Source organism: Chaetodon trifascialis, chromosome 11 (genome assembly GCF_039877785.1).
Source record: "Chaetodon trifascialis isolate fChaTrf1 chromosome 11, fChaTrf1.hap1, whole genome shotgun sequence".
In the NCBI taxonomy this organism is placed as follows: Eukaryota; Metazoa; Chordata; class Actinopteri; order Chaetodontiformes; family Chaetodontidae; genus Chaetodon; species Chaetodon trifascialis.
The window spans coordinates 6,597,983-6,623,041 of NC_092066.1; the positions used below are offsets into that span (position 1 = coordinate 6,597,983).

Genomic DNA, 25,059 nt, shown 5'->3' on the forward strand with positions numbered 1-25,059 from the left:
AAATCGTAACGGCATTTGAGACGCGGCCAAAAACACTCGTTTTATGTTGAAATACATCTTTTTGGAAGTGCGATAATGATTGGAAAGCACTTTTTGCTTAGAGGTGAGATAAACAACCTGTTCGCTCTGCTTTCCTGCGTGTGAGGCAGAGCTGAACCGCGGGGGGATGTGAGTCTTTGTCATTAAATTTAACATCTGGTGATTCAGTCAGATATGGTGTTAAAAAGGGTGAATAACATCAACTAAATCAGCGAGCTCGGTCCCCGAGTGTGTCAGCCGAGCAGCCTCTCACAAAACCCTATTTGCTCCATCAGTGACTCGAGCTTGCCCACTTGTCTTGTTGTGCTGCACTTGTAACGCTCACCAATTCCATCTGTCTCCAGCTTTAGATAACGAGTGGGGGTTCTGTCATGTTTACACAATGAAACAAGAGGAGAGGGAGCAGAGGAGGAGGAGGAGCAGTGAGTTGTGATGACACCGAGTCAGCCTCCACGGCTGTGTTTGTCAGGTTGTAGCGAGTTGTTTTTTTAAAGGATCTTAACATGGTTCGGGTCATAAGAGGAGCTGTGTTGTAAGATGAAGGCTTAATAACCCAATTACACATGAGTGAAACCAAAGCAGGGAAGCCATGCTGGTGAAACTATGCATTTTAAGTGTGCGTGGCTAACATTCGACTGTGTGTAGTGGAACACACAACATCAAATCGCTTACTGTTCATAATTAAGAAATGCAAATCAATAAATTAACAGCTGACAGTGAAAATTAATTCTAACTAGCTTTTAGCCTTTCCAGGGCGTTCAGCTCCATCTCATGGTCTTTGTCACCATATGGAGCTCAACTGATGACAACTGAGCAAACTCCATCCACCCAGGAGGACTGTGAGATGTGGCTGAAAGCTGAGAAAAAAAAAAAAAAAACACTAGTCATTTTTGTTGCTTGTCAAACAAATAGACAATTTAAATAAAAGATGTTTCAACAGTTTTTTATACGTGGCTGTGTTCACTGTAGGTGTCAAGCACTAAAGTTTGAGTGTGTCACACAAAACCTTTCATATTTCCCTGTGTTTACTGTAATAAAAGGCACTTTCTTAAATTGTGATTAGCTATTTATGATTGTGGCTTTCCTGCGTTATAGATTTTTGCGCACAGCATGATCACTGTGCCATATTCGCCATTGTGAGCAGCACACTGCTATTCTCCCCGAGCTTTGTGATGTATTATTCACATTCAGTTTGTCCCTGATTCCAATGATGAGGCTAATTATTTCTGAGCCTATGCAAGAAGTTGTGTAAGGTACATGTAGAAGGGCAGGAGAGGAGTCGACTTTGAGACACTTGTTTGTCCAACCTCAATCAGGTGCCTCTCTATGAGGGCTTTGAGGTCTCTTTAATAACATTCAGCCATCTGCTCAGGTGCCCGGAACATTTTTGTTTTTTCCCTTTGAGGCATCAGCAACCCTCGGTGTGATGCGAACCAGCACTAATAATCAGTTGATGAATTGTTCAGTTGTAGCTCATGTTACAAAGACAAAGATGCTGGCACCACTGCTTCCCTCTATGATTAAAACAGGCTGTTTACTTTTCATTTCAAACAGCCACATTGTGACAGTGTTGCGCAGGAGATTTATGCACAGCAGTGCTCTTTGGTGGTAATTAGAGATGAAACTATCAGATCCCTCAAGCGGCATTTGTACATTTTTTACTACCATGTTAATGTAATATTAATAAAACAAAAGGTATCCTTTGTAAGTACTGTAGTCACTTCTTGTTTAATAAAGCTTAATGCGGTGATTGTTAGCATTAAAGTGGAATTACTTGACAGAAATACATGTAAATATTAGAATATTTCTGCCTCTCTATGTGGCAGGTTGCAGAACTGTAGCAACAAGGCTATAAAATTCCTGTCACCAAATTTGAGGCCTACAAATCATCCTGATTTGGGTCAGTGAACCCGAACACAACAAGGGGAAAAAGTCTTTCCTTTCCTCCTTATTGACCACCATGAAACTTAAAAAACACAGTATTTTGAGTGACAGTGTGCCGCCTCATCGTGCTGCCACTGTCTCTAAGATGACAGGAAAACTCTGATTGTCGTTCAGTTTCTATGCTCTTCGAGCCTAATGACCACATACTCTGCAGGACCTGCTGCTCCATGACAAGCTAATTAGCCAGCCAGACTAAGAGCAAATTATAATGACACTGCGTTAGTACTGTGCTAATGTGCTAGTGATGCACAAGGGTGTTTTCTCTCCCTCTCTTCTTCTTTTTCTATCTCTTTTGCCTTAACAATGGCATATTCAAGACCAATTAAAAATAGAGAGCTCTCAGCACACTCAAGGCCCGTCTCTGCTGCTCTGTAAAGGCGAGGGCTCGAGAATTGTCTAAGGTATTCAGAGGAACAGATTTATTATTATTCCAATGTAGGCCACCTTCACCTTCCATTACAATGATGGCTGAACATGGAGAACATGGAGGCTGGTAGGAAAAATGAATTAGTAAAAGATGAAGCGTTCCTGCTGCCGACGCTACATGTTGCTGTTTGGAAATAAAGTGCACGCCGCTGAAATAGAAATGTATGACTTTCATTATACTGGGATATTTTAAACATTATTAACAAGGGCACTGTGCCTGAATGAGGGCCGTCACGCAGAAAACATTAACTATGCTGCCATTTTCAGAAAATTCATTGTCAGAGTCCAGAAATCAGCAGGTGCAGATACATTTGGCTGTGTCCAAGAACCTCTTGGACTGGTCTCAGTGAATTTCTGTCAAGGTGGGGGAGCCACCCCTGAAATCTGATCAGCTAACCCAAGTGCCACCCCAATTTCTGCCCAGTGAGAGGCACGACTTTAGTTTGAACCACCTGTTTGACAAGCGCTTTGTATGTAGCCAAACAATTTCTTTTTGAGGACTGTGGAAGCTTTATATTATATCTGTACGGTGCCACTCTGCTGTGCTGTGATTGGTCGGACTATTTACCTATTAGATCAGGGGTGGGCAAACTGTTCCACAAAGGGCCGCTGTGGCTGCAGGTCTTCTTTCCAACCAAGCAGCAGCACACCAGACTTGACTCATTCAATCAACTGATCTCACTCTTCAGACAGCTGATTGGTCAAACTGTGAACTCTTGATTGGTTGGACAGAAAACCTGCAGCCACAGCAGCCCTTTGTGGAACAGTTTGCCCACCCCTGTATTAGATAAACATTTTCAACACAGGAATGTAACAAAATGTAAGATACTATAATGTTAGTAATTAAAGCAGATAAGAGAAATGATCAAAAAGTCTGGATGCGCTGCTGTTTCAGTTAGTTAACTCCACCAGTTATACATATAAAATCTGTTTACAGGTCTTAAGGAGCACTACCGTATGTGGAAAAAGTTGAATAAAGCCTTTTGCGGGGAGCTGCATGAGGTCTGATAAATTTCCTGAAATTATTCCACATGAGTCTGCGTCAGTGGAGGCTGAACACTACAAGTTATAAAATGAAAAATCTGGAGCTATGTTGTTAAAAAGAAGTGAGCGTACCAGCGGCTACATTAGCAGCTACCAGCACTAGAACAGTCAGCTGCCAAGTTGCATTGTGGGTAACGCAGGCACCAGGTTTTGATGGATTATTATATAAATGGATGAATTAATAATAAGTCAGAAAAATCAACTATTTATGTTGGAGCACGGAGTCTGACAGGGCGAGGAAAGGAGCTGCTCTGTCATCTGGTGGTTCAGCAGCAGACACTTCTGGATCGCTTGCCAGACGGCAGCAAGGTGAGCAGGCTTCGGCTGGGGTGGGCATTGTCTTTTAGTATCCTTTGGGCTCTGTGCCGGCACCTAACCTCTTTGATGTCACTGATGCTCGGTTCCAGCCTCCCGTCCTGGGCCGTACACAAACCATGCCAGTTCATAATGTTTCCGGTCAGGATGCTTTCTATTACTCCAATTGTAAAAGTTCTGAACAAAAACAACATCCAAAGCTTCATTCATTGAACCGTGATGAGGCTGCAGCTTGCAAGTGTAAACCCACAAATGTTCAGGTTCAGCTGGACACGAAGCTATCCAAACTAACAGACTTAGTGGTTTAATGGTATAATGAGCCATACAGAGAGAAACATGGACATAATCCAGGGGAAGGCTTCCATCAGGTTAATCCTTTGACCTGTCAGCTCACTGGCACCGGCAGTGCAGTTGGGAGCTGGCCACACCTCGTGTCAGTCCATATGGGAAAACAAGCTCCTTCAGCTAAGAACAGAAGCTAGTGACAAACCGTTAATCACTAAAGAACTAAATACTTCGATTTGATGGTTTTCTAGCACCTAATCATCCAATGAAAGGCTTTTCTGGTGACCACCAGAACTTCCTATCGATCAACAGGGTCTTGTACAAACACAAGTTTTTCTGAGCGTATCCACTCTAACATTATCTTGAGGAAACAGGCAAAAAGTAATGACCATAATCCATCAAAAGACTAACAAAGTGATATACAGTATGAATTTCTGCTTTTATGAAACAGGCAAACTCAATTTAGAAATGACAGCTTTTCAGGATTACAACAATGTGAGAAGACCACATCCTAATTTCCTCATTTCCTGCAATAAAGTCTCATGTCATCAGAGTCTGTCTTTTTTTTGAATCACTGTAGAAAGCAAAAGGAGGTTCAGGGTTGGTGGAGAAGCAGACAGGGACCAGTGACCTGAGACAAATGTCAGATGAATCCTATTAAGCATTTTCTATTGCAATCACGCTTCCTTTTTTGACTGTAAAAAAGTCTCCAAAAAGGCCGACCACCATCCAATGTCTCACCAAATAAATGACATAGTAGGAATTCATGTAGGAGTGGTTACACAGTTTTCAAGCAGAACAGATATAATGTGGCAAAATACCCTTGAGCTGGTTAAGAGGGTACATTTATACATTTTCTTTTTTCCCTCGCTGCCTTTTCTTAAAAATGTCGACAAGTCTTCTTAAATGGAACATAGTCTGATATAATTCAGTTCACACAAATAGGCTACTGTCTCATCCTAATCATCAAAGTCTATAGGTTGAAGGTATTTAGATTAATTATGAGCTGAGTGATGGTCTGAGCAGAGGATATAATTTGCAGTAATGACTGGCGCTCATTATTTCTCCTCCATTCAGGTCCTGAACTCTGTGGAAATCATTATGTGGGGGAAATCAGAATGAAGGGGCGCTCTTTAAACCCAAACCCTCCAGGTCTCATTTGCTAATAAAATTCACAGAGGTCACCGCCGCAGAAAAGCATGGCCGCCGCTTCGGAAATGTCAATGAAGACAGGGCTATTCTCACTGTCTGCCACCAATCAAAAATGCTCTCGCTGTGAGGGTTAGGCTGTTAATGTGAACAGCCGTGGCCTCCACTCAATTTTCCAGAACTTTCCCTGTGTCCTTTGAAACATGAAAGGGGGCTGATAAAGTAACACTGAATAAGTTTGGGCTCTCCATATGAAGAACCTGCCAGGTTTCTTTGACAGTGTCACACAGATTCACCCAAAACCATCCATCATGCGCAACACGTTTCAGCCCTGTCATTTTAGTCAGGTGCAACAACTGACCCTTATTATGTTCCGCGGCAGCATCCTTTGTTGCTGATTGTCAATCAACAGCAAATCTTAATGGCTTCATATGTCATCTTAATATGCACTACGCACCATTGGCGCTCCACTGCAATAAATGGGTCATATAATAGCCTATTTGCCTGATACAAACCCATTACACAACAGAGAGTGTTCACGTGTCACCTAGCTGCATCATTAGCCTTAATTGCACATACCATGCACACTAATGGGAAAAGATACAGTATGTAAATATGTCCTCCATCATCATAGTACAGTGTGCTGGCATAATCCTTTTTTAAAGTAATGGCTGAAATCTTGTTTACTCAGACCACGGTTAACTTCTTAACCCCACAAACATGCTAAATTCAAAATCACTGTCTGTCACCCCCAGGAATTAATTCATGAATTGATCAGACGTTGTAATTTGCTGTTCTGTTTTGTCCCCTAATCATATAATGGGGTTTCTCCTTAATCTCACAACCTTGCCAACGCCGTGCAAGGTGTGATTTTCACACAAAGTTGTGAATGGCTCAAAAGCAATTATCTTATTTTCACAAGACGAGGGCCCCTCCCTGCTCAACAGCAAATCCCATCTTTTGCTGATGTGATTTATATTCTGATTAAATTTCTGACGTCCTTCAGTCAGTGGGTGTTCTCTCCTCTCATAGTTTAAGTGGCTATCCCGCTCCTCTTCCATTTGAACAGCACATACAGTGCCGTAAACACTGGTTGTCCAGGTAAGGCGGTGGGGCTTTGTCAATTCATTACCTCCTGATTGAAATGGTCAAAAAGGTGAACTGCTTGCCTTTTAAAGTGTTCCATCTTATCCATATGCAGGAGCTGCGCTCTAAGAAAGGCACCCTTCTAGGTCCGAGAGTGAGCTGCATTTACATGGACGCATTATGAACCTGACAGGAAAGAACCTGAATGAGAAGATCACCTTTACTCTATGAAGAACTGCATTCTGCCAATCCTTCACTATTGTCTAGGTGTCATTATCGACCAAGGGCATGCTATCAAAACAAAGGCCTTGTGCAACAGAGAGACAAAACATTTAATTTCTCTTCCGCAACATATTTAGAGCAGACATTAAGAATACAATAATAACTCATTTAGCCAGAGCTGCATTCGCTATTGTGCCTAGCATAATACAAAACCCTAATTAATCTCAGTTAGAGGACCTTCTTTCTCCTCCTTCTCTTACTATTATTCCCCAGAACGAGTCTCAGGGGAGAAACCAGGGAGCAGCAGCCTACTGCTGGCAACATCCATGACACCATCAGAGAGGAGGCAGCCTCTGCACCAGCTGGGGCTCACTAAAAACAGCTTCTCTCTTAATGGCATCTGGACACCCCACCCCCCACCCCACAGCAGCACACTGCAAACTTCCTCATCAAGGAAGCTTCATCCATTCTTCTCTGAGACAACTGCACCATGTTGCTGAACTTATGACAACAGAGGGTAGGGTGGAAACTGGAGAAATCTGTTTTCTTAAGAGACTACACAAATGTCTTCTTGATTCAAGTGTGGTCATTTTCTCTTCATCCAAGCCAACATCTGCCTCTGACAGAAGTGCGTCCAGCTCCATTCTCCAAGGTTTAATGAGTGTTGTCTTGGCTGAAATGGTTTTATTATCATTGTCCAGGACAGATGAGGCTTGTTGGTAATAACAGGACTGACAGTGACAGCTCTGCCGGGGGTTTCTCCAGTTGGCTCGGGAGAGGGAGCACTCTGGGGAGTGCCCAAGCAGACACGCAGAGCCTCAGAACTGGGCTGAACCACCCTAAAGGAGCCAAAGCATGCAATCAGAGCTGTGCGGAGGGATAAACAAGACTACTCTCCGTCCAGACGTAGCAATTAGGTAGGGATCAGATTGTCGTAAACAACCAAGAGTTTCAGGCACTGCTCGTCTCGTCTTCATGTGACCAGAGGGCTTGTTTCCCTTGTTGCATTTCATTTCGCTTTTCCGTTTTGGTACTCTTTTACTTACATGCCGGGATGGAATCAGGCCAGCTTGGTCTTTGGTTGCTGTACGAGCTTTGTAGCATGAAGCAAAGTCCTCAGCGGGTTGACATCAAATTCTGCAAAAGGCCTCTCATGAGTTGTGTGTTCTCTAAACTTAACACACTGACACAGCACATTAATGCGGGAGCTCTCCTATTGATTTCACAGACCTTTGTTTCATGTTTTTGCAAGCAGATAGATTGTGTGTAGACTTCATGAATCTTTTTAACCTTTAATAAAAACAAGAAATCATATTGCATAATAATCTCAGCCTGTTTTAAATGAACTCAGCTCTAGTTCAGTTTTTCATATTGAGAACTTCTTCTCGAGTGAGAGATACAGTATCTAATGACAATAATTTGCTGAAATCTGCCAGAATGTCAATGCTAAACAATTCTGCAAAACCTCAAACTGCATTTAAGGACATTATTTTTACATCGAGTGTCAACATTCTGGTTAACACTGGTTGGGAAAGATGGTTGGGAAAGATTGTCATCATGGCAATTAACTAAGTTTGAGGTCCGATTAGAGCTAAACAACCAAGTGCTCTACACTTGGTTAATCTTAGGGAGAGTTCATTACAGTTAATAGGAAGTCGAACATTAACTGCAGGACTGTGACAGAACAATCACCTCAACCAAAAAGTCAGTCTACACCACCCTGACCTCAATTCGCTTACTTTCCACCAACACTACATTGAGGGTGAACAACTTCCTACATTTGCCTTGAACGCAGGCTTTGGATGTAAATCTTGCATCACTTTTACACCAGAATTAGCAGGTAAATGTACGTCACGGCTGACATTACAAACACCCTGAAAAAAGGGGGAACGATAGAGAGCAGTAAGGAGGCCAGCGACTACATTATGACGGCTATTTTTTAATCTTTTATGAGATGATGGTGGTGACATGGAAACGGTGATTAACAAGTTGACACTTCTGTCTTATTTCAGGCAATGATTACACGGCAATGTCCAGGACTTCAACATGCGTCATTATCAATCCAGAATCCAGGGGTGAAAATGATTGTGTCCACTCGGGTGTCATGTTACTATCACTGCCGATTGGAGCTGGAAAATAGAGTAGGGAAGTAGGGCAGGGAATGAATGCCGACGGTATGCTTGCCCAATGAAGAAAAGCCAGACTGTAGTGGGTGTTAGTAGGTTTCATGACCAGTGTGAAAGAGGTTATGAGGTGCAGAATTGTGCAAAATTGTAAGGGACACTGGGATTGGAGTTCATATGAGAGATGTTTGAATTGCTCTGAGCACTCAGCCAAGGTAAAAAAGGTTTTAATCCTCATTTAAATCATACATTCAAACTAGCATTAAGAACACGACTACTCGGAAAGACGCCGTTTGAGGTAGCAATGCCTTTTGTTCAGAACAGTCTGTTCTGTAAGTATGATAAGGTCATTTTGTGAAGATTCATAAGTACAGGTTGAGAGTGAGACAGCAATCAGAGGTGAGATAGCTTTTCCACCAGTGTGGCTTTCACATAAATGCATTTCTACCCATCAACTCCCTCTCCAGTAGCCCTAAAACAATTTCAAGCGTCAAGTACACTACATTTCACATCCTTTTCAATGCGGTCAGAGAGGAGAGATTACAATTTTGCACGGCAGGTTGAGTGCTCACACCGAGAAATGGAGAAAGAGCTGTAACCTGTTAATTACGTACAATCCAAGACGCACGGTAGAAAACAGGCCTGTCTGAAGAGTACTCAGACTATGAAGCACGATCAGGGACACCTCTTAACCAGACATGGGATTTTAATCAGATATGTTAAATTTAGACCATGCACGAGGTGTTAATTTGTAGGTCAAGGCTTTTCCAGATTTCACTGTAACCTTTGCCCAGCCTCCATGTGTCCCGACATTAATCAATTGCGATAGAGAAAGTCGACACTTCCCCCTCCATGGAAAGCAATTTCTCCAGGGTGGTTCAACACACATCATCCTGATGCACACACAAACAGGTCTGGGCACTGGCTGTTTAAAATTAGTGAGGGCCTGCTAATTAATTCCCCCTCTGTCACTGGGGGGGCCCAGTGCAATCTATCTGTGATGCAGCCTTTGTGAGATTAGGCATCAGATAGGGGAGGAAAACAATATCCATTAGTTTGCAACGCTACCTTTGTTATAACACGGAAAAAAAAGTCATTCCATTAGTCTAATTCCTTAGGTGCCTTCTGCTCAGCGGCGGTGATATCTCTGCATTTCAAATCAAATGAAACGCAATCAATCGAACATTAAAGAGACAAATTGTGTGCGACAGACACAAAATGCAGGGAAAGCATTTTAATGAATTTCAATATGTGGCTGACGAGAAGACCTCTTTAATTAAAATGGATCTGAGCATTTTTATATCAAATGTCGACTTTGTCTCAGTTCGTGCGACTGTCCCACAGATCCCGTGCAGCAGACACTCATGTGGAAAGAAGCTGCATTAACATGTCACAATGATGATAAAAGAGAAAAAAAATGGTGCCGGGAACTCTGGAGAAGAAGGTAGAAGTATTGTTTTCTCCTTAAAGTTTATGCTTAGGCGATCGAACAGTAGGACATGGAAATATGAGCTGTAATCAATATTTATTAGTCTCTAACACTAAGTTGTTTACTCGCAGCCTTACAGTATATTCCAATTATAGCAAGACTTATGGCCTAATCAGAAATGTCCCATGTAAACACCTAAATCATCAGACTGAACTGGCCATTCAGAGATAAATTTCATTTTGTGGGGGGAAAAAAAACAGATAAAAAATGGTCATGTACACGCTTCATCAAATTAGTTGCATGTTTGGAATATTTATAATCATTGTGCATATAGCTTGCCCACTTGGCCCAGTACTACACTTGGATACTCTCAATCATGGCGGGTGTCACAGGCAGCTCATCTTCTCCCAGGAGCAGCATATTCTGATCCTCTCTCTAAATGGAGGCGCAAAATCTAGAAATGTCCGTTTTTTAGTTTGATTTTTTTTTTTTTTTTAATTCGCTGGCTTGAATACTTTTTTTTCTTTTTTTCTTTTTTTTTTACCAGTGCATTCCTCCTATTGAGAATATTTCTTCAGTGTAAAATAATCTCCGCTCGGTGCAGGATTCTGCTTCTTACACAAAACAGACAGTGGCAGCTGTACAGACTGTTGCAATGATGTATTCTCTGTATGGTGATGGTTTCATCATCCCTCCTTTTCATGAGCCAGTGTCACTGTCCTTACCTGAGGGCATCCATGGATCTGATGAAGGCTTCTCTCTAGTATTGGCCTGCTCCCAGTCAAGGTCATCCTCCCTGCCTTGGCTGTACCCACACGCTGCCAGCGGCTTCTCAAAGTTACAATCGCCTGTGAAAAAGGAAGAAATTTATATGGTTATACAGTTTTTCCATTAACTTGCTGCTCAAATGAATGCATATATAAATTTAATTCTCCCCTTTTTTTCCCCAGCGGTATTCATAATGCAATATGCCAGACAATGAGATGCATTTAAGTGAGACAGAGTGAAGGATTACTGTAGTAGGCGAGGCACAACATACATTACCATCATTAGCAACACGGCAGTCCAATTTCACAATGACAAGTATGAAGTGTCCAAACTCCATCATCGTTAGGCATTATGTTCCAAAACTGCACCACCATCAGGGATAAATTGATTTATTTTCTTTGCTGGCCACAGAACTTTGCTGTTCATGCGCCCTTACTCTACAGAGCCACTCTAATCCTTTTCACAAGCTGCTTGCAAAATGACAGCAAGCAACCATTAGGGCCAGGCTTCAACCAGGCTTGGCGTGTGATCGATTAATACAAATGCCCCTTTATTCCTCGCGCCTTAAAGGCCATGCAGAGAATGTGAGAGTCGAGCATTTTTTTCTCCCCAAAGTGCCTTTCAATCCACTCATAAATCTACAAAAAAGAAAAGGCACAGTAAGAACAATATGTGGCTGGAAAGGAGTTCATACTGAGTAAAGAAGTGTGAAAAATAAAAGGTGGCTTTTACACTGTGGGAGGTCGTTTTCAGAGGAGGCAGATAACTTGGACAAAATGATATTATGCATCTTCAGATACATGATTAATCTGGTTCTCTGTTGATAACAGATGTACAGTATATTATCCTGCCTCGTGCCAGAAATGAATCCAAATATTGATTCTGAAAACGTCTGCTTGCAAATCGCTAATATGTTTCTAAACACAGATGACATACAAATTTTATTGCCTCTTGGAATGTCCTTTGAGCCAGACTCTATGCCAGGCCAAAACCAATATCTCATCTCTTACGAGTTCCCTCTGACATTCTGCTGCATGCAGGCTACGAGCTGGGGTTTTTGTTTTCCCATTTATCTCTCTGGTGGCATTTACAGTACACGTGCAAATGAGTGGCCAAACGAGGAGAACACAGATAATTAATATCCAGCTCTATAGGGCAGCTGCTAATGATATATTTGTTGCTTTGTCTGGTTTTTGAGGGGGTGGACATAGAAAAGTATGACAGGTAAAAGGTTGAGGAATTGTTGAGAGCTTGTTCGGAAATTCAGAGCCTGCTTTAGCTCTCAATACATGAGCTAATGTCAGGATGAGAAGCTAACTAGCTTTAGCTGTGTGCTAGCTAGGTTTCCTGCGAAGTGTGACTTCAGAGAGAAGCTAACAAGTGGCAGTGAGCAAAGCCAAAAAACAAACCACACAGACATATTCTCAAGAGTTAGCACTTCAAACCACCATGCTTGAAACTAGTAAGCAGACACAATGAGGTCAGACTCCAAGAGATATGTCCACCTCACTCTAATAAAGTTAATGGTAACTTAAATAGGTGTTCGCTAACATGTTAGCCACAACAAAGTGTTATGCTAAAAGCTCATTGTGGTGAGGTTGATTTTGAGTTTGTCTATGCTGTCCAACACTCAAAAACTGCTTAATTTAGCTTCAACTTGAGAATTTACTAACTCTCCCACATAAATGAATTGGTCTGTGTTGGAGTTGTTCTCTACTAGCTAGCTACAATTTGAAAAATGTTTTAAGCTAATTTGCAAACAATGAATCATTGACACAGCAGAAAAAGAACAGGCATAAATAAATAAAAAAACATTTTTGAGAATTTGTTGTGATATTCAAATTTGAATATATTCTTATCTCAGTTTTTTTTTATCAAACGATTATTATTCATGTTTTAATGTAGTTCACTATAAGTTAAATTTCAGGTCAGATCAGAGTAATCAGAGTATTTCTGTACTGTGGTAGTGCTACTTTTACTCAACTAAAGGATCTGAGTACTTCTTCCACCATGTCTTTGTAACTCAGTTTCAGAACTTTAGACGTGCAGAATCTTTCCCTGTTCTCATTTGCAAATGTAAACAAATGATTCTTCATATAAAACTGAGATAACATTTCCATATTTACTTTACCACATACATTTGTTTCTCCAAGCTATTACGTTAAGATAATTAGCATTCTTTAGCAGCTGTTAACTGCCGTTGTATAATTGGGTGTGAGTTAGTTTAGTATTCTGAGGAGGCAATTAAGGATCCACCTATAGCAGTATAGTACACAGCCTGTAAAACCTGTAATGTTAAGTGTTTATTAAATGTAAAGCAGCTGTAACAGGTGGCCAAAAATGTATTATCAAGACTAGTAGAGAGTCTGGGCGAGGAGATCTGAATGAGAAACACTCATGAATCACCACATCACATGCCTTTACGCGAGGCTCTTAACCCCCAACGGTTCAGTTGGAGCCGTTCTGTGGCCCACAGTGGGAAGTTGTGGTTGTCCTCCACCTCCCTGGAGTGACTGTGTTAAACTCCAGGAGTACGAAGGCGGTGCTGGAAAAGAGCATGTACTTCATGCTCAGTCAACTTGCTCTCTAAATAAATAAAAATGTCTGTTGCCAAGATGTAACTTGGAGAATATTAACACGTCTTTGGCTGCAGCGTCATAGGGACTGGCTCCGTTCCATCAATATTTTGACTCAATAGTTCCAAGATCCTTCGCCCCGTGCCGCCCACCTTCCTCTCACAGCATGGTGGTGCTCAAACAAACCCAAAGAGGTGGCTTTTATTGGTGTTTGATATTCAAATCGATGGCATTGGCAAGGAGTGAAATGTATTCCGAGTCAGTGGGTGATGGAGGTGGAGGGAGACTTTCAAACTCAAGGGAGAAAAAGTCATCAAAAAGAATATGCAGAAGGCAGATCCCATTCCTTGTTTAATTTTGAGAGGTTTAATTTTTTTTTTTTATGTCAACTCTTTAATAATAAATCAGGAAAATGAGAGGGGTGAGGTTTCAGTTTGAAACTTCAGCCCCTTCAAAGACATCATTAACAGATCCATTCCATTAATGATTCTCTTGTTGCTCAGTTAATTTGAATTAAAAAGACATTAAGGGGGGAAAATGCTATTCAGTTCTGATTGCATACATTTTCAGACTGAAGCAATACAGGAGGTTAAGAAAATAAACTACTTTTATCGTCAATATGTTTTTCCACTGGCCACCTGCAGTCCAACCTGTAGATGTAATCTGGCCTGTTAGCAGAGTGTGATGCCAGAAGTTGATACACTGACAATTAAAAGACTTTGAGCAGTGTAATTACAAACCCAATCCTAAATGAGAATGTAGTGATTATAAACCAAATTACATTGTTAAGTCTCATGGTAACGATGTTCTTCTATTGATTCTCTATTGATCTGAGAACAGTGGGTGGAACTAAGCCATACTGCTTTTTCATTGACGATACTGAAGTACCATCCACATCCATTGCTTTAGCTGAACTACTTTGACCATTAAGATGGGTTAACAGTGTGTGAACAAGCAATAAATCAATTCGCATTGTTTTGATTGTTACATGGGGCTCTTGGTATCAGACTTCAGTATTGGGAAATTCTCCAATAAAGCCTGCAATTTGTTATTGATCTGCTGTAGAACTGTTCTGTCCTGAGGTAAACATTAAAGCCTCTTGTTCTGCAGAAATGACTGGTCGTTATAAGCTTCGTGAAATGCGTGACTTCACCATTGTGAGTGCCGTAAGTCAAGAACAAAATATATCACCAATCACATGTTGCACGCCATCAATACATACGGCTGCTTCTGACTCCAGAGAGTGTACACACGCATGCAGATGAACGCATCAATCAATGGCATCATAATAGTCCTTCTCTCTGCAGGAGGTTTATATTGCTGCCAGTGTGTGGCACAACCCCCATATAATCAGCCTCGACAGCTGCTGAAATAGATATCCCAACGAGAGGCTGCCAACTCTCTGAAGGAGATTTAACTTTCAATAAAAGCTTCTATGAGGTGTGGGTAGTCTGGGACTACAGATGAATGTGCTCCACCCTGTCAACATTCCCCTTTCAAGAGAAGCAGGCAGCTTGAAGCTAAAAAGGTGGCCCTAGATATGTCATGAAACAATTTATTCCTGAGTGAGAACACACAATAGTCTTTATATTCTCACGCAGAGTGTATTTCAAACAAATCTATCCATCTTTTCCTGGACTGAGCCAGAGGCCAGAATCAATACCTCAACCCCTCAATGCTGGAGCCAATTTCTCCTAAAGATTTTCAAGTCAGACTTAAAAGGCCTTTTGTTATTGCACCTGTAACAAAAGTAAACTTTAAGCATTAAAAGCTGTGTTGGTGTGTGTGTATGTGTGTACCAAACTTTCACACACACACGTGTGTGAAAGTTTGGTACTGTGGTGGAGAGCTACACACACTCTGCTCTCTGAATGCCTCTGAAAGAACGAGAAAAGGATTGTGAGAGAGGAAACAGAATGTAGAAAAAGCGGGTGTGTGGTGAGGCCTTAAAGGAAAACTTAAGTGTTTTTCAACACGTTCAGAATTCATCTCTGTGGTGAGGCTGTTATTGACTTTGCTCAGTTCTGTTTTGCAGCATTTTTGTTTGTTTGAAGGATTACATTTCTGAAGTTCTTTCACCTTGTAGATTCCAACTTGGTTAATTTTGGAGTCTTTATCACTCAGACTTTCAAGAAAAACATGTTTATTCAGCATCAAATTCAGGGACGCTGATCTGATGCCAGCACTTATTGCTGGTCCTTGACTTGTCACATTTCTTTCTATCCCTTTTTAAAGCAATAGTTCTACATTTTGGGAAAATACAATTATTTACTTTACTGTAGTCTTGTCATCACTGTCAGGTCGCTAGGCAACATGTGGAGACTGCAGGTCATCACTCATCTATCTCTCAGCAAGAAAGTGATAAGCGTGTTATCGGAATGTTGAAGTATTCTTTTGAGCTTATTTTTTGTGGCTTTTGCTTTTGTTTGACGGGACATAAAGCAGAAAAAGAAAGCTGGAAAGTTTCTAACATCTGGAATTTGCAGGTACAGAATATGGTTGGCACTTGTATGATAATTACTATCCACTATGTAATTATTGGTAATTTTGTACTCAGTAATTTTGAGAGAGTTATATATGCCGTGTTACAAAGCAAGCAAAGGAACAACAGTACCATTAGTGTGGTGTGTACTGCAGCTTGCATGGCATCAGATAAGAATATCCTCCCAGGGAGGAAACGGAGCCATTCTCCAGCATCACCCCTGCTTCAATCCCAGTGGCACATATCATTGCTGCAAGACCTCCTTAGCCCCTCTGCCAATTCTGCAATTACCAGCCTTCCAACCTGCTCTGTCTGGCTAGGAAATTGCAGGTCTGCTCTTTGGCCCAATCTGCCTCAACTCTTGTTTTAACAAACATCTTGTCTGCTGGCGTCCCCGCAGACTGAAACCACAAGGCAATCTTGGGTAATTTAAAACCAATGTCGACTATCTCCCTCCACCACCGCCAGTTTAGAGCTCCAGAATCCTGCAGCTAAGCCCCTTAGGGACTGATAGGCCTTTTCACTCTGGCCTTATTTCACTTATCTATTGGCAGCTCCTGCCAAGCCCTATCTCTGCACTGAATTGCATGTATATATACTATCTGTTTGGGGACTTTCAACTGTGGGATGAGATTTAGACAATCAATCTCAATATCATTATCAATCACGTCTTGCTGTTCACCACATTGATTCGAGGGGAAATAAAGAAGTTGGAGTGGAGATTTCCACTGATAATCTGCCTGGCTAAGCCATGCACTTGTCAGCAACGTTTTGCAAAACAAAACCGACAAATCAGATCTGGTGTGACGGAACAGAATCAGGGCAAAAACAGAACATCGCGTTTGCGGGTTAAGATGGTAAAATATGTTTGATGATGTGTGAAGCTATGCATGTTTTGGTTTAAAAATATTGTGCACAAATTCATTATTCAAAAAGACCCTTTGGCACTATGTGTAGCTCAAAACCACCTCATTATAAAAACCTCTTTGTCTTTCCAGGGCATTTTTTTTTTTTTTCACTTGTCAACCAAATATCAACTTGATGAATGTGCTTTACATCAGGGGTACAACATAGTTCCTGATCAAATCCACCCTTGTGCACGGTTAGATATACATCGAAGATGACAGGCAGCCTTCTCCTTAGATATGCTAAATTTTGACAGATGATTTTCAAGCTACGTGTGCCAGAACAGGGCTTGACGTTCTCTTCCACTGCGCCTGTCAAGAACTTCCAGTAAATGACTTCAAATCCATCTCCATTCTGTACAACCTGTCAGGCACCAATTAAGATGAATATGGAAGCTAACTCAGACACATGGAAGATCCTTATTGTCATTTTTCTCTAAGCAATAAAAATGAGGACTTCTGGTCTGACTGCACAGAAGTATCCTGCAGTGATAACACCAAAAATATGCTAATTCTTCTCTTAGTGGAAGTCCATTTTGAATCACTGCTTGCCAAAATCTTTCAGGGAGGTTAAGGTTACAGAACATAGTTCATTAACATTAAAAAGCAGGAGAAACCCCAAATGTTGAAGATGAAATTTAGTCAACCACCTGCTGTGCTCGGTGTTTAGTTTACAGAGAATTGGCTGTGGCGCATTCTGACTCCGACTTGACATCAATGAGGCTTGTTAACAATGGCTTCTCCTCCTATTGTTCCTAGCATCCTCATTCTTGTCTCTACCCACAGAGCTACAGTCTGTCTGTCTCAGTGCCTCTGCCCTCCAGAGAGAGAGAGAAAAATAAGGCTGTTTCCTGCTCAGCTTAACGCCTGTTGATACACTGACTGGCAGAGCGAAATAGGCTTGTTTGGCTTCTCATTTTCCTGTGTTCAGCATGCCCCCTGAAATGATATGGTGACTGAGCATAAAAGGTGCTCCATTAAAACCACTGTTTATTTGTTGAGCAAGTTAAAACTGCACAGAGGAGAAGACGCATTTTGATCAGTGAGCTGAGGGAAAAACGCAAAGACTTTGATTTTGGAATATTCCTAAATAGAAAACAAAGAAACGTCCCGCTGTGTGTGAATGCACTGGTATTGTTGATGTGGGTCCTGTGCTGCAGAATCAGCATCCGAAGATGCTTTAAAGTGGAATTAACCCTCTGCATTGATTCACAACACAGTAGTAGCTCAATACTACGACTGGAAATTAAAACTTCCTCCAGCGTGGTTTCACATTCAGGGGTGATGTGCCACTGGCCTGAGATTCAATCAATGGAAGACAGTATGAGAGAGGAGAAAACTCTGTGGAAAAGAGATCCACACCTGGACAGGGAGGCCTCTGGAAGAGAAAAAGGAGTAAGAGCCCAGCCTGTGCTCAATGCTAAACACCCCCCTGGCTCACTCCAATAGAAAACAAAATTCCCATCTCACAGTGGATGACCCTTCAGACTGAAACCCTTCAATCCTCCCAAAACCTGCTAAGTCAACAAACCTTTGAATTCTCCCCGCAGAGTCTAACAAAGAAGGGATGAAATGGTAATGTCAGTATCGGCAGCTTTCTCGCCCGTTCGCTCCGAGTTTCCCAGAGTCTAATTTGTCAAACATGCAAGTAACAATGCCAGAAATTAGCCCAAAGGGAGGTTTCCTCCAGAGGAGAGAATGATTATGTTTGATCATGGAATAAACAAGAACATTAACATGCTTTGTTGGTTCTCCAGAACTGGAACAAATGCTTGTTTTTATGTGTGGAGGAGGGAATAATTCAAGGTTGAATGTCAAAGAATTAGGAAATCACTAAAGCTAATTAGAAAATGTAGAAGAATAGAAGAAAGGTTGAATCAATCCCTGTTGAGAAGCAGAGAAAATCTAGGCCACAAGGAAAATCTTGTGCATTCAGGCAGAATTATCAGCTTGATGAAATATCATTACTTTGCTTTTGTGTCATGGCATATCGTCAATTGCATATGCAGCGTGATTAATCCCCCGCTAAGCACTGCCGTTTTGAAAGTCTGACCAACACATGCACGGGCAGGGCACAGGTGGAGGGTTGATCCCAGCGTAGGTGAAAGGTTAGCCTGTGGATCTGAACGTTGTGGCTGAAGAGATTTCAATCCCAGTTTTCAAAGTGCTGTCTTAGGGTCTTCACCTGCACACTTCAAACACATTCAGACCCTTTGTTTCTCTGGGCAAAGCCCCATAAATCAGCTACCTGAAAGAAAAACCCCATAGCCAGGCTTAATCCTCCTGGGTCAGGGGCAGCCAGTGTGGAAGGCGTGAGGCATTCAAGACCCCGTTTCAAATTTACAGCGTGTGCTTGGCAACAGGAGTCTGCCGACTGGTCAGTGTGAATCTCAAAACAAGTGGGAGGAATCTTGTCTGAGTCTAACTACAGCCTCACTTCTGACAGAAATTTTAAGACAGTGTAGATAATTACAATCAATAAAGATCACCAACAGCACTTACCACAACATTTCTCTCCTCAACAAAGCATCTAACGATATCATCCACGTAATTTTGTCCCTGTAGCCTGAAGCCGTTTCTAAATCTGACATTACGGTCAATTTCCTCTGTGTGAAGATAGTGCCCAGTCTGTTTCTAATTAGGGGTGCACCGATCCGTTTGTTAGTACAGTCAGACAAGCCAAAAGTTATAGGTGCCCTCTTGAAGATTAGTAATTTATGTTACACTCGTTTCCTGCCAGGTGCCATTCATCTGTCATTACTGTATTTGCTTTTATTCCATAGAAGAGTGTAATTTCCACTTGAAAATCCAATTTTCGCCCCCCTCGTTATCGCTTTTTGTTGAATTTCTTAGCCTACTGACATCTTAAGACCGTTGCTTTCTATCTGTCTTGCCAACATGGTCCATGTAAGAAGAGATGCTGAAAATGTTGATGCAAATATCTCTCTATTACCCGTCCATTCAATGAATAATGGAAAAGTAACGTCATGAACAGCAACTGTCATTTTTGGAGGATATTACCAATTGTCACCATCACCACCCACCAAGCTAGGTCGTCACAACCCACTGAACGAACACAAAATACCACACATTGAATAAGAATCAAAGGTAGGCAAACATCAGGTGTTTGATTTTGCCAGATACCGGTAGATTAATAATGCAAAATTAGCCGCCATTTTGTTAGCATTCAGACAGCAAAACATTAGCTAGCTTACTTTTGTCCAGATGAGTGTGTTACTGGCATTTGTTTGGTAGATTCCCACCTGTTTGTTAAGATTTAAAAGTTTTGAAGTGCTGACGAGTATAGGCCTTAATGTAAACACCTGACAGGTGTCAGCATCAGTGACTGTGTAATGAGTGGCAAGCTGTCAGGGTCCTTTGACCGTTCTATGTCTCCTCCTCCTTAAGGGTCAAGATCATCAACTACGCTGAATGTTAGACTTCAACCCTCCTTGTGGCCCCTGTCCACAGCTTTTCCATACAACATGCATTTTTCTTTCATGTGTACTTCATCCATTTCTGAGGATGAACTCATTATGGATGACCATAACAACGTGCTACGTAACAAAAGTGGCAACGCTGCCTCCAGAAGGCTCCAAAATTCCCATTCGCTGTATGAAACTAAGCTTAGCTTAGCATAAAGACTGGAAACAGGGGCAAACAGCTAGCCTGGCTCGGGTCAAACGTAACAAAGTTCACTTACCAATTCTAATACAGCTCAGTAATTAACACATTATATCTCATAGAGAAACCAAAGTCTGAAAAGCATGTGCTGCAGTATTTCTTGGCAAGGTGCAGCCATTTCTTGAAGTCTCAGCAGGTTGCCTGGCAACCACACGGTGGTTTTTGTACAGATTAAATAAACAAGATATCACGTGTTAATCAGTGAGCTTTAGAGGTGCTAATAGGCAGATTTTGTTACCTTCTGATAGAGCCAGGCTGGCTGTTCGCCCTGTTTCCAGTCTTCAAAATAATCTAAGCTAGCTGGCTGCTGGCTCCAGTTTCATTTTATACAGACATAAGAGAGACATCAATCTTTTCATATAACTCTGAACAAGATAGCAAACAAGCTTATTCCCCAAAACTGTTTCGCTGTTACTTTGACGATGCAGAAATACTTACAGTTGGTGGTTAACAGAGGGGACATAACTGCTTTCACCCAACACATAATCCGAATTTTTAAAGCAAATAGTTTGCGGATATAAGTAACAGTTGCATTTCACTGCTAGTTCACACTGATTTTCCAGCCCACTAATGTATACTTTAAAAATAAATACCCTCTCTTTACGACTCGGTGCAGCTAACCCACTTTTAATTTGATAATGCATGTACAGGTCACCTCTATGCAGCTACTGACAGAATACTGGGAGACAAGTTAGACTTTTCAGCTGGTTTGTTATCAATTTAGACAGTCAAGTGGTATGAATAAGTCAAGGAAACCAAGGAATTCCCCAGCTCTCATTAATATTATTAATTTTTAAATCCAATTATTGTATGACGGCTCGTGACCTATTTTCTGATTTAAGTGTCCTATCAAGACCCGACACATCATGGAGAGCAGAGCAATCTTTTACGGTTTTAGATGGCTATCAAGCTCCTGCAGGGTGCTCCTTCGGGAGACGTTGGTCCTCCGATCTTGGTCGCCTTCTGTCGAGTCCCCCTTCAGGAGAATATTACGATTCAGCGACTGTACCATCGAGGCGAAAGATCGCAGGTATTTCACACAAACTTCTGAGGCACAGCACTTCTCTGATCTCTTGTTACGCTGCAGGTTTCTTCATTAACAGTGTGCCAAATGTCCATATAAAGTCACAGTGCGAGCACATTTTGGCTGGACTGAAGAAGGACTTCCCATCGGACGAAGGCTGAGTCCAGTGAAGAGAGCAAATGCGCAGCTTGAAGCAAAATAATCTGATTGGTTCAGTGAAATAATGAAGAGCCTGAAAAACGGCAGCAGTAATTAAATAAAAATCAATATAGATATTTTATGTTATGTCCACTATGCTTAGCATTAAAGGTGAAGTTGAGTCAATTAATCAATTAATCCATTATAAGAAAAGTGCTATCTCTACACTATCATGCCTGTGGGTCTTGGGCTTTTGGAAAACAGGTTTTAGAGCATTTTTTACTCTTTCGTTGCAGATCATGAAAGTAACTGTCAGTTGTGCCCCATTTCATATTGCACCACACGTCTGCATCTGTAAAAGACATTAACCTCAATCTTCAACAGGAACAAACCTGTGTTTCCTGAAGAGGAAAGTGACAAAATCAGAAACATTCTGATTTAAATAATGAAATGGTGAAATTAGTCCGATTCACTAGGATTCACTAAGATTTCGTTTTTGTAAATGTCAAGCATCTTAAAAGCGTGATGAGTACTATAATCAATAAAACCACTTCGCCACAGGTCGTAGTCTTGGCTCATAGAAACACTTAACAGGGCAGCGCTGGAGCACTGAGAAGTATGAAAGGAGCATACTGCACAGTCCATACCCTGAAATAGTCTAATAACATGTAATCAAGTGTTAATTCACGGAGGAGTCTGAAAACCAATAACAGAAGCTTAAACTTATTCAAACAAGTAGCAGTCAAGCAACAAAGAGGCTTAAAAATAGACATAATGTGTGTTTTCGTCCTCTGGGCTCGGTCAACGCACATGCTCCTGCATTTTGAATGATCTGCCGTTTATCTAAAGTTTTCTCGGTTAGATCAGAAAATAAAGAACTTCATCAAGTGTGCATGTGATAAAAGCAGCGTCTGTCTCCTCAGTGCAAGTCAACAGATATATTTCTGTGACATTTATACTCCCTGGATTTAATATGGCGTGGTGAACACAGTTCCTGGCCAACACATCGTGAACACTGGCTCTGTGAATAAATACACTGTAGGACTCAGTATCCATAATTATATACTGCTGTATACGCTGCATATAGTCGAGTAGCCAGCTTTAATACATCTCTGCAGTCAAAGCAACTACAGCCCTTAATTAAAGTAGCAAAATAAAAGATGTGTTAGTCATCAGTCACTTTATAGTGTCTCAGCTTGAAATGTCACTTGTATAATTTAGTGAATGCTATTTTCCAAAATAGGAACTGACAGTCTGCAGCAGCAACCGAGAGCACTATGAAATATGCTAAAATAATTTGACTGAAAAGTTTTTCATTTGCTGTATCTGGAGGCGAGTAAATCACAAAAACAGTGACATCCGTCAATCCGTCTATCTGATCCCTCATCATCTGAACGACCACAAAGGTCATGATACTCACAATACTCTTAGATTTGATGAAAACGTCTCATCCAGTCAAGCATCACTTTGAGCTGTCTGCGCTTGACCATCCCACAGGCCTTTCGGCCTATATTGGTTTGACCAGAGGAGTTAAATCAATCATAAAACAAGGGAAGCTGCCAAAGCCTTCTTTCACACCCCAACAATGCAGCACTCACTGCCATGTTTAGGCTATTTTGACATGCTTTCAGAAATGTCACAGATATCAGGGACAGCATGCAAATGCTGCAGGGCCTGTGGCTGCCATGAATACGACCACGAGAAGATCGAAAGAGAACAGACATGAGCTGTTAAAAGATAAGAGAGGATAAAAATGTTTAATGACACTTGGACCAAAGGAACTATTAAAATGTCTCGATGACTCATTTATGGCAAAAGCAATAACAACCAAAAAAAAGTTTCATTTTCTATGAAATTATCTTCTTCTTCTTTGTAACGCCAGGTTCAGTTAAGTTTGCATCAAATGCTGCTAATCCAGAATAGTGAAAGAAATGATCCCTTTGATGGAATTTCACCACAGCGCAGATCAACAAATTGAACTAAACCACAAAACACACAAATGTACCTCCAGGCAGTGTGAGATTAGCGAGAGAGCAGGAGAAAAAAGAAAGAGAGGGAGAAAGACAGGGGCTGGGGGTGCGGAGGGGGGTTGCTCAATCTCACCGAAAGCTGCTGGGCTACTGGAGAATCAACCAGAACCACGGGACATCATCCTCAATGCTAATAACAAGAAGCACAAAACAGGCCTTAACTGAAGCTCATCTATAGATGAATACAGACAGACAGACTGACCGGCAGGTGAGAAATTAAAGGAAAACCCTTAGTAACCATGAACACACAGAGCACAAGTGGTCACAGAATTGTTTTAAAATGGTGTCAATCACATGCTATGGCCTTCACAGTGGCCAGATCTCAACCCAGCTAAACACCTATGGACCAGCAGATTCCACATATATTCTGGAAAGATGAAGAGATCCAGAGATCCATGCAAAGGAGCGGTGAAGCTGTGCTGGAGGCTCGTGGTAGACAAACGATTATCCATCTCATGTATCAACCATTGCATCCTATTTTCTGACAGTATTTCCAGAATTGTCAAAGACTCTTCTCACCATCTGGACCAAAAACTACTCCTTATGCTGCATGATAAACAAAAGAGTCTTTCCAAGTTGTGCCTCGTTTTTTTTGCTCCAAACAAAGACGGCAGCCACAAATCACAACAAGAAAATGTAAGTATTAGTTACATTCGAATGTGTCGAGGTTTATTTTCAATTTTTCATATTTTCCAGCTACCTGGATTAGGAGGCAGTCTGAATTTAGGAAACAGGTTGTCTTTTTGTGCCACGTGCAGAATTTTCGTCCATACTGATGCAAATTCTAGAAACACTGTCAGAACAGCTGTAAGTGCTGTTAAATGACCTTCTGTTTTTTCAGAGACCACCGGCTAATTATTTTTCATGAAATCTGTTGCTTAATTGTGTGACTGGAATGTAATGATAATACATGAGAGACGCAAACTGGCCTCGGTCCAACACCTTACTAACACGCTTCACGTTGATTTTTCCTTTAATTCGTCACCCATGCAGATCAGCAATCATCTGTTCCTTTGCTTTTATTCGATTTGATGTGATTTGGAAGTCGTCCACGTCAGTTTACCCTCCTCACAGGCTGTTAGGGTCAGTCACACACAGAAAAAACAAAGCAGTAGGGAGGTACAGACGGTACTTTCCCCGTCCCCCTCATAGGTACATCGTAGTTGTGGGAATCATCAGATGGCCATAAAGACAGATAAGAAAGATGGTCTTACATTCATATATTTCTGTACCCAGAGCTGTGAGGAAATGATATTTTAACAATGATTCTGACTCTTCAGATGGAGACTGGAAGAACAGCAGGAAGTTATTTCCCACTTGTGACTGCAGAAACTTTTTTAGCTAACCTTGTGGAGCCCACTCCCATATGGCAAGACGAATCTGAGAAAGT

The 25,059-nt window shown here is 41.5% G+C and overlaps 1 protein-coding gene across 7 annotated transcripts in view; it reads right to left on the bottom strand.

Moving 5' to 3' along the window:
* LOC139338505 (receptor-type tyrosine-protein phosphatase mu-like) overlaps window positions 1-25,059 on the bottom strand; it is a 149,986-nt gene that overhangs the window by 103,218 nt on the left and 21,709 nt on the right. For all 7 annotated transcript variants that reach the window (XM_070973567.1, XM_070973564.1, XM_070973566.1 and 4 more), the window contains exon 2: window positions 10,788-10,910. In XM_070973567.1, the coding sequence (XP_070829668.1) occupies window positions 10,788-10,910 (123 nt within the window). The remainder of the gene's footprint in view (window positions 1-10,787; window positions 10,911-25,059) is intronic.